General features: G+C 39.2%; 1 protein-coding gene across 1 annotated transcript in view; it reads left to right on the top strand.

Annotated features, from left to right (window-relative positions):
- The window catches only part of VEZT (vezatin, adherens junctions transmembrane protein), a gene marked incomplete at its 5' end in the record, with an annotated part of 47,239 nt that extends 39,513 nt beyond the window's left edge, over nucleotides 1-7,726 (top strand). Inside the window, 3 exons of the mRNA XM_010186401.1 lie at nucleotides 1,785-1,885; nucleotides 3,036-3,243; nucleotides 7,140-7,726. Coding sequence (XP_010184703.1) covers nucleotides 1,785-1,885; nucleotides 3,036-3,243; nucleotides 7,140-7,726 — 896 coding nt within the window. The remainder of the gene's footprint in view (nucleotides 1-1,784; nucleotides 1,886-3,035; nucleotides 3,244-7,139) is intronic.
- Nucleotides 7,727-11,468: the final 3,742 nt, after the last annotated feature.

The following is an 11,468-nucleotide window of genomic DNA, read 5'->3' as shown; positions in this document are numbered from 1 at the left end:
TTCCCTACATGCTTCACCTTTCTTTTAAACATTGCTTTTAGATACTTCTGGAATGTCAAATCTTCAGCTCAGCCCAGCCATCTAGGGAATTACATACTTTGTTTGCAAAAGCAGGTAATTGAGCACCATTAGAATTGTCATTAATATGAACTGCCTACTTTCAGAATACCATGCCTAAGTATTCAATGTATAGATTAGAAACTGAACACAGGGATAGATGGGGCTTGGCTAGGTCATCTAGGCCATTTCCCTTCTCAAGGGTAAATTAGTGTTTGTGAGTAAATGTTTATCTTTTCCTAAAAACCTCTCTTTACAGACATTTTGCAGTATTTCCAGGCATCTACTCCAGCTCTTAACTCCATTACCAGTAGAAAGTTATTACTGAATATAAATATCTCTTGCTGCAATTTAGAAGAAGTACTTTTGATCCACCCACAATGGAAATCCATCTCTTCTTCATAGCTCCTACATTTTTGAAGACAGATAATATGTTTCTTTTTATCTTCTCTACATGACTCTGTATCCTTCAACTCTTCCCCGACAACTATACTTTATTTAGTTCTCTGATCATTTCCAGTTTTTCTCCAGACTCCCCCAAGTTGATCCACACCATTATTGAGTGAAGGAGCCCTAGACTGGGCACTGTGTTCCATCCACAGCTTCATCAGTGCCAGAGCAGAAATGTCATTTCATGTGTCCAATAGTCAGCGCTGTTGTTTATTATGTGCTGCTATATAGTCTGGCTTTTTGCTTGCAGCAGGGTATCGTTGGCTACTGGGCTGCTCACACCTTCTTCTCAGTGCTGCTGCCCAGTCAGTTACCATATATTTGTGCATTTGACTATTCCAAAGCACAAAAATTCGCAGCCACTGCCACCAAACTGCTGTATCTGAAATCCAGTTCTTCCTGCGCTGTACCTCTGATTCTCCAGTATTATTTTAAGACTCTAATTGTGCCCGTCAGCATACTTGCAAATTATCCTAATGTCAGTGCATGTAATGAGCTGAAATACTTTTCTTTCACGTAACTGGAAATATTAAAGAATATTGGACTTGAGACAAATCCTTACTCAAAGGTAAGCTCCTGTCTGAAAACGGTAACTACACTGTGTGTCTCTTGTTCCTGTGTGATCTTCTCTGGGTGATCTTGCTCTACCAGAGGGGTTGGACTAGGTGATCTTCAGAGGTCCCTTCCAACCCCTGCCATTCTGTGATTCTCTGAAAAGCTACACTGAAACCAAAGAACAGAACATCTGCCTATTCATAAGACCTGCTTCTGCATTGGAAAATGAAATTGGAGTGGTGTGACATCTTCTATTCTCAACAAACCCACACTGGCTGTTACTTATCTCCTTGCTACTTTCCAGTTGTTTCCTGTAAATTTTGCTTGATTATTTCTTCCAGTATTTTCCAATTATTTGAAGCTGATTTGCCTCTATTTTTACTATTTTACTTCTCTTTTAAACTTGGGCACCAAGTCTCTTTTCTGGTTTTACCAATTTTTGTTGCCATCTGCAGGTTTTCAAAGTCTATAAAAAATTTGAGATTTGTTACTTGAAGTATTTCAAACTGAATTTCATCAGACCCAGCTTTTATCAAAATAGCTAAGTTATTTAAGTGCTCTCTAACATAGTGTTTCAGTGTATTCAAACCAGCCTTCTCACCATTTGTTCGTGTGTGGCAGTCCTGCCTAATGAAGATGCCTGGACCCCGTCTGAGTCAAAAACATCATTCAAAGCTCAGTCTTTTTCTTTTTTAAATCCTTTTTCTTCTTTCCCACTAAAGGCAAGCCTGAAGTTTCCAGTGACAACCTACAGCGTACCACAGTACCTTTAACACAGCCTGCCATATACATAGAAAACAGAGATCCAATTCCTGAAGAGCAGGTAAAAAAAAAAAAAAGACCATTTAAAATAATAACTGGGGCTTGTTTGCTGTATCCATTCCTTTTTCAGTTGCTTGTGCAGTGACCTTCTTGTCTTGCCAAGACAGATCAAGTAGGTAGCCAGTGCCATTTCATAATTGAACTTGGAGAAAATAATTATGTATATACCTTTTGCTGTTCCATGGGGAGAAATTCCCCATCCTGGAAAAAAGAGCACTAGCATTCACTTCTTCTCCTATGTATCATTACAAAGTGACAGAAGGAGAGCAGCAACACAAGTCAGAATAATATAGAAAAAAATATGAACTGCTAAAAGGCAGCATATAAAATAGAGTCCTACTTGCATATTGTTAGATGAACTGACATAGCTCTTCACAAAAGTGACGAGCTCCAGAACAAACCAGACTGTCTTCAGTTTGAGTAATCTCTGCATTTTTGGATATCTAAACCAGACTGTGGCACTGAGCAGTTTTGTGGTGTTTAGGGAACTCATGTGCCATGGTTGGGCTGTCTTGAGGAAAGGCTGACTTCCTTCATCCCACAACTGAGAGGAAGATGCATTCTGAAAGCAGATTGAACACCCATGTTCTGCTCTGTCCCCCCTTCGCCTTCTCCCAAGCCTACCCTACATGTATTCACTTTAGAGTTTTTTCTTTATTGAAGAGCTGGGACTAATAACTTCATTGTCTGTTACAACAGAAATTAAGCTCTGTTTTTCATGTTTATAGGCCAGTATAGTTAAAATTGGAGGAGGACATTGCTGTTCTCAACATCCTATTAATAAGGATTTACATAAGTTAAATTAGCAAGATGCCTGACTGAGGGAGAGTTGCTTATAGTGTAAACCCACACTGGCATTGCTTATTCCACCTGTAATTATGGGGAAATGGACTCATATTCAAGGTGTATCACTTGATCACACTTGTGTATGAAAGTAAATCTTAGGTGGCTGCAGTAATGTTAACTTGAAATGAGTGGACTTGGTCCAAAATTATACAAATATAACTGAGAGCAGTGTTAGATCCACCAGCTCTGCTCAGGCTCCATCCTATTACTGTGGTTGGCTTGTGTTGGGATTGCTTGATCATGCATCAGATTGTGGGACAGGGTCTACACCAACAGTGAAGATGAACATTTATTTCTTTCTTTAGGAATTGGAAGCTTATGTTGATTATTCAGATGTGGAGAATGAATACAGAAGGGAAGATTTTTACTGCTTTTCCCAGGAAGAAATCGAGAGACAAGAACGAGAGAGACAGGAATCTAAGAGGGTGTTACAGGAACTGAAATCTGTACTAGGATTTAAAGCTTCAGAAATAGAAAGACAGAAATGGAAACAGCTGCTATTCAGCGACCATGGTAAGTGTTCCTTTTGAAAATTAATTCTTTTCTAAGAAAGGGTCGGTGTCTGTTTGCCATCAACTTCTGACTGTGTTAGAATTCAAACAGTGCTTAGCTATCGCAGTGTCTTTGATAGAGCTGTGTGGCCTTAGTTTGCTATTCCATCTCTTTATATTGCTTGTAGCAATCATTTTACTGTATATTGAAAAGAACTTAGAGAAATGGGAATTTGTCTTTAAACAAAATACTGAGCTAAATAAACAAAATATTAAGACAGCATAAAGAGAACTGCCAGGTTATAAACCATGCAAAATGAACCGACTTTCTCTCTTGGCTTTCCAGTAGATATGAATTTTCATCAGGCTGCATAAATCAACTACTTTCCAAAATTTAAAGAAACCATCAGAAATTAACCCACACTTACAAAAATATATAGGTTAAAATGAAGAGCTAGACTGTGAAATATTAAACGCTCATAAAAGAGTAAGACTGGCTTTTGTTTCGCAGGAGAGTGAGTATACAGAATATGGATTGTTTTCTAAAAAACAAACCAAAACACCCCTAACAAGAAGAGTTCTCCCAAAGCAGCCTTTACTAACTCTGAGGACTGCTGGGCAGCTGCATCCACGTGCACTTGAAGGCAGGAATATGAAAATTTCTCTTGCCTCAACAAGGGAGTCTGTCTCTGTTCCAGCAATAAGACTGGATACAACTTGATTCCTTTCACTGCTTGACCTGTTTGATTTATTATCTTTTAAAGTAGCAGTAGTTTGTCTTTTCCCTTCTTTTTCCCATTATCAGCCCTTTCTTTTAAAGACAGATTAGGAAATGCCCTCTATGTTCTATGTTAAGGAAAACAACCCTCAGGTCTGGCAACACATCCAAGGATTCTGCCAGAATTACCACATTACCAGAAAACAAGACCATGGATTGCATCGTTCAGAAACTGAGTGGGAGCATGCAGTAACAGACCATACCTATTTATGAGACTGTTTCTTTTGACATCAAACCCACAAAGTATCTGTTCTTCACAGCCGCCTTCTTTATGTCCATTTAGCTACAACTGTGGTAAAAGGATTAGGTTGGCCATTGGTATTGACTTCTCTTCTAGTGGACTTAAAAACCTAAGACATCAGATTGCTCGAGAGTAGGATTTCTGTATTATCCTTCTGCTGTGAGATGTGACACCACACAACTCTTCACATAAATCTCTTTAAGTCGTCTTTTCCTCCCTGTTGAATCCTACCACCTGCTCAAGTCTTGACAGATCTAGGGACTGCTGCAGGAAGAGTTCTTGTCAGGAGAACTTGCATGGGATTTTTCCCTATGTAGGTTAGCAGCTGATACCTGTCCACATCAGTATATCCTCAGGCCACTTGTGGCCATAGCTGGGAAGAGTCAGCTCACTTCTGTATGCTTCAGCAACTGTTCACCTGAAAGCCTTATTGGTTCCTTTCCTTTCCACGTATAGGTATTACATTAGTTTAGGTTGAGACATTCAATGGTGGGGAGGGAGGAAAGTCTGATTTCCTCCAGCTGCTTAGGACTAATCATTGATTACTCCTATCCCATACAAAACTGGAAAATATGAGAGTTGTTCATGAAAGTAATTAATTGTATCTCCTTTTGGCTTAGGGACTGCATGTGTCTAATCTAAAAGACTGATATGGACAGCAGACGTAACATCTTCTACTGGTTTTTAAGGAATTTCTGCATTATTTCTTCAAAAGAAACACGAGTCACTTAAATGTGACACAATGAACCATGGCATATTAGTGCTACAGACTTTAATTTATCCATACACACAGGTCATTCCTTAAAAAACATTTTAATGATCTGTGCTTTCCACATTTGTTACTGGCTTTATCTTAAAGATTTAAACCCAGAAAGGTTCATGTTCTTGACTCCATTGGCCCAAGCCAACAGATGGCCATAAGGACACTTTTTCATAGCCCTCTTAAATCTTGCTTTTAGAGTACTATCATACTGCAGAAATCCTGTGTTCTCTTAACTTGTGATTATTGAGAAAAAAGATCCTGAAACATTCAAAAGCTTTAATCTGTTAGTCAACGCACCCAGCTATCAAGCCATTCTGGTTTGTTAGGGGTTTTAGCTCTCTGGGGGAGATGAACCACACAAAAGAGGTCAGCTCCAAACCAGTGGGTATGTCTGAAGAACACCGCATGAAGTCAACCGGACATGAGAGGCTGAACTCCAGAAGAAAAACATCATCTTAGCAGAGCACCAGATTAAAGCAAATTTACCCAGGCCCAGCACCATGGTAATACCGCTTACAGCCTTGGCAGTAGGTAATTTATGGCAGCATAGGTGAGCTTATATTTTCATCCTTTGGCATCCTGTTGAGCCAGTAAAATCGAAGTGCTTTTGAAAAGGTCTGTGAAGTTGTTAGTGGCATCATTTTCATTTGTCAACAACTTTCTCTGGTGCAAAATCACTTCTAGCCTTTCCCTAACCTCTCCACCCAAAAAAGTTCATTCTGTCAGTGGTTCTGTTGTGCCCAGCTGTTTCCTCCTCTTGTCGCCTTGTCCCTACAACAGTTCTTATACAGCTCAGATTTGGAAAGCTACACTCTGACAATTGATGAATTCCACCTTGCTTATTAACTAATCCACTCAGGAAATTGGCCAGCTACCAATCTGAAGTATTTATTTATTTGTTGAGAAATTTTGGCTTTGAAAGTATTTGGAGGAAGTAGGCAACAAGTTTGCTCCCAGATGATAAGATTACTGTGCATATTCCTGCCTCTTCAAGCAAATGGGCAGAAATAAGCAGCAGCTTGTTTTTTACAAGATGGGGAAAGAACAACTTTCTATTAGCTTTCAATAACCTTAAAAATTGAGACGAGTCTGGTGCAGTGCTCCTTTGGTATATATGGTTTTAAAAGAAATTATAAAATACAGATTTGAAGCCACAGTCTTTCAGTGTGCTAATGACAGCAGTTATCAATGTGACAGCCGTAACGATGCGCCTGCCTTCACCTAGCTAAAGTAAAGACTACTGAAATAGGATGCAATGGAAAAATCCTAATACCATAAATTTTGTTTCCCGTGAAAAGTTTGTGTATTTCCCAGAGTTATTTTCATCTCTGCTTACAGGGGTAAAGTCAGAATGGAATTAGAAAGGGAAATGCTACTTGGGAATCTGCTGTTGCCGCTCTCATTTATGTCCGTGCTGCTACTCTAATGGAGCTGCTGCAGTTTAGGGAATCTGTTACTTGGAAATGGACATTGTATCGTTTTCTTAAAAAGAGAGACGTCTGTTCTTCGAGAAGTGCTTGTACCGAGTTTTACTAACCCTTAACACTGGGAGGAGAGACTTCCTGGCAAGCATCCCGTTGCTGGCAATGGGACTCGCTGCTGCTACTAACTTCAAGAGAGGCTAAATTAAACCACACTTTATTTGTGAGGACACCTGACCTGACTGTATGGATATGTGTTGTATTTGTATGTTGTGGTGTATGAGATCAGATATTGCCTATAAGGACTATTTCATGTACCAGCTGTCTTTATTGGATTAGGTAAACTGCTGTTTGAAATGAAGACAGTTCAAATCTGTATACAGTGCAGTAGTTTTACTTGTTTTGTACTTTAATGTTGAATGCATCACCTGTGTTTGATGCAGGTTTTAAACGTCACCGATTTTGTGCTGTCTCTTTACATCACAGATTTCGAGGACTAGTTAAAACAAGTAGCTATCACATTTCACTTCAGCTTTGTGATTAGAAAACACTTTTATTTTAAGTTTTGTATGATTGTGGGTTTTGTTTCTGTTGTTTTGGAGGTTTTTTTAAAGTCATTTTGACACTTACAGCCTTGCACCTTTTCAGACAAATAAATAATTTCTATATTGCAGCTTGCTTTCAGTTATCATTTAATTTTTTCCCCCTTTTTAAGCTGCAGTGAAACCCTTGTCTCCTGTAGAACCGCTGAAGCTACTAAGTAATTTGGAATCACATATGAATTCAGATACAGAAAAGCAGGACTGCAGCCAAAGTTGTGATAAATCTGAAGAAAAAGACTCTAATCCAAAAGTGAATGCTGCTGATAAAAGCAGGACAGAGTATTTGTATGAAGATCCTGAGATGGAGAAAAACAAAGACAGTACAGCTGATGAAGGTATTTCTACAGGGGCTGAAGAAAGAATGTGTTATCAGCATGAAGGGGAAGTTGAAGAACTCAAGCCGAGCAATACGGAAGGAGTCGAGGTTTCACAACCTCCCTCTAAGGATCCATTACATTCAAAAATCAAGCATAGGCTGGCCCAGCTCCACATATCAACAGATTTAAACTTCACATCTGGTCTGGCTGCACAAGTTGCTGCCAGGTCTTTCACTTTTACTACAATGCAGGAAGAGACTTTTGGAGATGAGGAGGAAGAGGAGGAGGAGGAGGAGGAGGAAGAGAAGACACAGGAGCATGAAGACTCTGTGGAGGACTGTGAGAATGAAGACAGAGGCTCTGAAAGTGAAGGGAAAGTATAAGTCTGAGCTGAACTTTGTTAAACCAAGAGCAGGCAATTTGTTGGAAAAAACTAAGGTGGGGGTTTGAAGATTAAAATACTGGATGGAAAAAAAGGAGACCTAAATATAATACATCTTGTTCCCTAAGTCTGATACGCTAAGTAGGACTTCTTAAGTATGTTGAAAATTTGCAGGTAAGAGAAGTTTAGGCTGCATCCAAGAAAGAGTTGGCTGTTGCCTTTTTAAGATCCTAGTGGTGGGCTTTGGAATTTACCTTTGTGTTTTCTGATTTATTTATTTATATTATAACCTATTGTGTTTTGTTGTTTTTTTTTTCTTTTTCTATAAAGAAGGAAAATCAATGTCTTGAATTACGAAAGACTGGCTTTTTGCTCTCTGATTCTGTTGTCTTGGTATCAGTGTTTTTCCCAACAAAAAAACCAGGCCATTTCTTTTGGAAGAACCTGAACTGTGCCCTGCAATCTTCCCCCACCACTTCGGTTTCACTTCTTGTGTCTGCAATGCGTTGGCTAAGCCACCGTAGGCATTTGTGATTCTGTGACTAGTGATGTGGCTCCCAACTCAAATGTAGAATTTTAAATAAAAACTTGAAAGAGCTAGTATTTGATGTGTCCTGGGGTATGGGGCTGAAATAGTATAAAGTTAGTCATGCTTCATATTAAGGTTTATCTAGAATTTTATGAAGGGTTAATAAATGATTTCTAGATGTTGTAATTCATGTCAGAGAAATGTGTAGTATATGTTAGGAAGGGTTCCAAGGACATCAGTACTGTAGACAGCTAGAAGCTATCTCAGCTATAATAGATGAGAATACCTATTTATTAAAACAGCTATTAATTATTTGTTAACCTTTTGTAAATTCAACCTTAATATAACTGTTTTATTTGATATAATGATTGATTGTACGTTTTTCTTTATGTCCGGAAGTCATTTTCTTAAAGCAAAATCGTCTGAGTGCTTAACAACATACAGTATTTTGTTTAGAGAGCATACTTGCTTTGTCCTAATGTTCTTTCATTTCTCCTTAGATCACAACTGTAACCCGTGCCATTAAGAATCCATGAGAGAACAAGAACTGTGTCTTTTCTAAGGTGTATCTTTTAACTTAGTTGACACCAAAGTCTGGATGTTTGGTGTGAGGTTATGTGGGTTGGTTTTTTTTGCGGCAGTGGTTTTAGAGGGAGCAGTAAACTGCTGCTCACCTTGCAGAAGAGCTGGTTAATGGTTTCACTGCCGTTTCTTCCCTTTGCCCTCTGACACAAAATGTTTCTGATGCCTCTTTGTAGGGAATACTCTACTTGATACATTTCCAGTCACAAAACACCTCACCAGTTCCCTGATGTATTTATTGCCTCTTGCTGATTCTATGGAATGAAGAGGGTTTTAGATGCAAGTGGTTTGGAGCAATATTTTTCCTAGGATGGTGTCGTGGGAAGTGGGCAAGCTAAGGGAAGTCAGCAGGTTAAGGTGGGACTCTCGACCATGTGTCAGAAAACAAGTGCTTTCTTTCAACCTCCCTCTCTTCTATTAGTGATTTTGTATGAACGCTGCTAAATATGTGGATTTTTTCAGAGTCTGTAAAGAGGTAACTACCAATTGATAGAGAAGGGAGTATGTGGCTTACACTGTTCTTTCAGAAGATAATGCCTGTCATCACCCTCACACACAGATTTTGGGAAGAGAATGTTTTGCCGTTCTTCGTTAACCAGTAACACTGTTGTGTGCCCTTAATTTTGTGTAGTGGCTGGAAGCTGAATGATGTCTTGGGGAACTTGCAAAAGGAAAAAAAGAAGATGCTTCTCATAGTGTATTCAGAAGCTAAGCCTCCTCTTCGTTGTAGAGTATATTCTTCTGTAACCTGTAACGGTTAGGCTAGGATGATAAAACTGTTTTATTTTCTCTGTAGTAAGCAATTTTTTAAGTCAAGTCTAGAACAACTGCTTTGGATAAATTGTGTTTGAAGCATTGTCCGTGCTTCTGAAAATGAAGTCTTCCTCATCCTTGACTTGAGATCCTTGAGTTCACAAAGTGCCCAGATATTTTTTGTTCCTAGCTAATGGTTCTGACTGCCTAAATGTATGTTCCATTAATATTTTTCCATGAACTCATCCAGAATCTCATGATCTGATGTTGTGTATCCCAGAACTGATACTCCTGAACTTTTCCCATGGGATCCAAATCTTAGTTTACAATGTGTAAGGCTATGATACCAATTTGGAAAAATGATCAGATTTAGGATATGAATTATCACTGTCCTCACAGTTTTGGATAAAGTCAGTGGTAGCCTGAGTGCTTTGCACTGCTACTAAAATAGCTTTCAGATCTCACAGTTATAAAAGTTGCTAGCTCTTTATTCCTTTGCTGCAGTCCTTAGCGAAAGACCTGGAGAATCTCCTGTGGTGGCTCACTTGGAACGAAGTTTTACAATACGCTGGTCTTGGTGATGAAACTGGCCTAAGAAACTCCATCCATCATTAGTTGTTCATTTTCACCCATCAGCTGAGTCAACACGGGCTTTTGTGGCCATGTTGTGAACCAGCTCACTGCATCCACTTGGATCAAAAATCCACCCTTTTTAGGAGTTACTTTTCTTACTGCAGTGATGCAGTTTACAGCATTTCCCTCCAAGCAGCTGTATCAGCACATGCTGCGTTGCTGGCGTGAGACTCGGGATCGCAAACATTTACATTATTGGCAAAGACGGTGTACTGTGAAATTACAGCCTTGACATTCGACGTGGGTATGGTCAAAGGACGACTTTTTGGAGCAAGTTCTGATCCTACGTTGAACACTTCAGATTTTCTACGGGCAGTTTCACTGATTTGCATGCTCTTACTTAATGCAGTTTTAGAAGCTGCATGTATGAACGCCTGGGCTCGCTTCCTTTCTCTGCCTGTCATCACACCTATAAATAACAGCCATCAGGTCATGTCTTTTAGTTTATTTAATATTCTCCCTGCAGAAAAATACAGCTAACAGTGTTCAGCACACAAAAGCATGGCTTCCCTTGCTTTGGTGACCAGTTTCCATCTACATATAAGTAGTCTGCTGTAATCCAGATTTCCTCATGATTATGTCATTTGAAAGGACCGTATGCACATGCTGCAGGTGCCTTCAAGAACCTGACAGGTTGCTTGGCAATCATAATTCACTCTTATATTTAAAATATATGAACACACTGAAGGGTGCATTAGCGCTAAAGAGTTATGTTAATATATTGAGCATGTCGAGGTCTGAGTGCTGTCCTGTGTTCTTTGGCTCATTACCCTAGGCAGGGATTTTTGTGAAAACAGAACATTTACTTCTTACAGCTTTGTACCTTTTTGAAACATGTTAATTGGGAAATCCACACTAAATAATGGGTTATGCCAAAGGATATCAGCAGCCAAAGTTCTTTGCAAAGCACAGAGTTAACAATAAATGCATTTTCCCTATTCCATTTCCAATTAGCAGCTCTGCGAAGCTCTAAAGAAGCAATTATTATAGGGTTAAATAATTTCTTTTCCTCCTGTTTTACCCAGAAGGCACTCCAAAGATGATATCTGCTTCTTAGGTTGGATTACAGTCTAGCTCTACATGTTTTCTGTCCCTTAACCTTACACCTAAAGATCTAGTAAAGGCTTAAATGAGGGCAAAGATCTGTGATAAAAAGATTACTTGTCCCTTTTTTTAAGTGTATGTCTTCATGACAGTAATGAAACAGTGGTGTAGTGGAAGCAAATGTTGAGAATTACAGATGATC

This window comes from Mesitornis unicolor, unplaced genomic scaffold (genome assembly GCF_000695765.1).
Source record: "Mesitornis unicolor isolate BGI_N332 unplaced genomic scaffold, ASM69576v1 scaffold14796, whole genome shotgun sequence".
NCBI classification, from domain to species: Eukaryota; Metazoa; Chordata; class Aves; order Mesitornithiformes; family Mesitornithidae; genus Mesitornis; species Mesitornis unicolor.
Note: the sequence above shows the minus strand (reverse complement) of the source record. Positions and strands in the feature narration are given on the sequence as shown.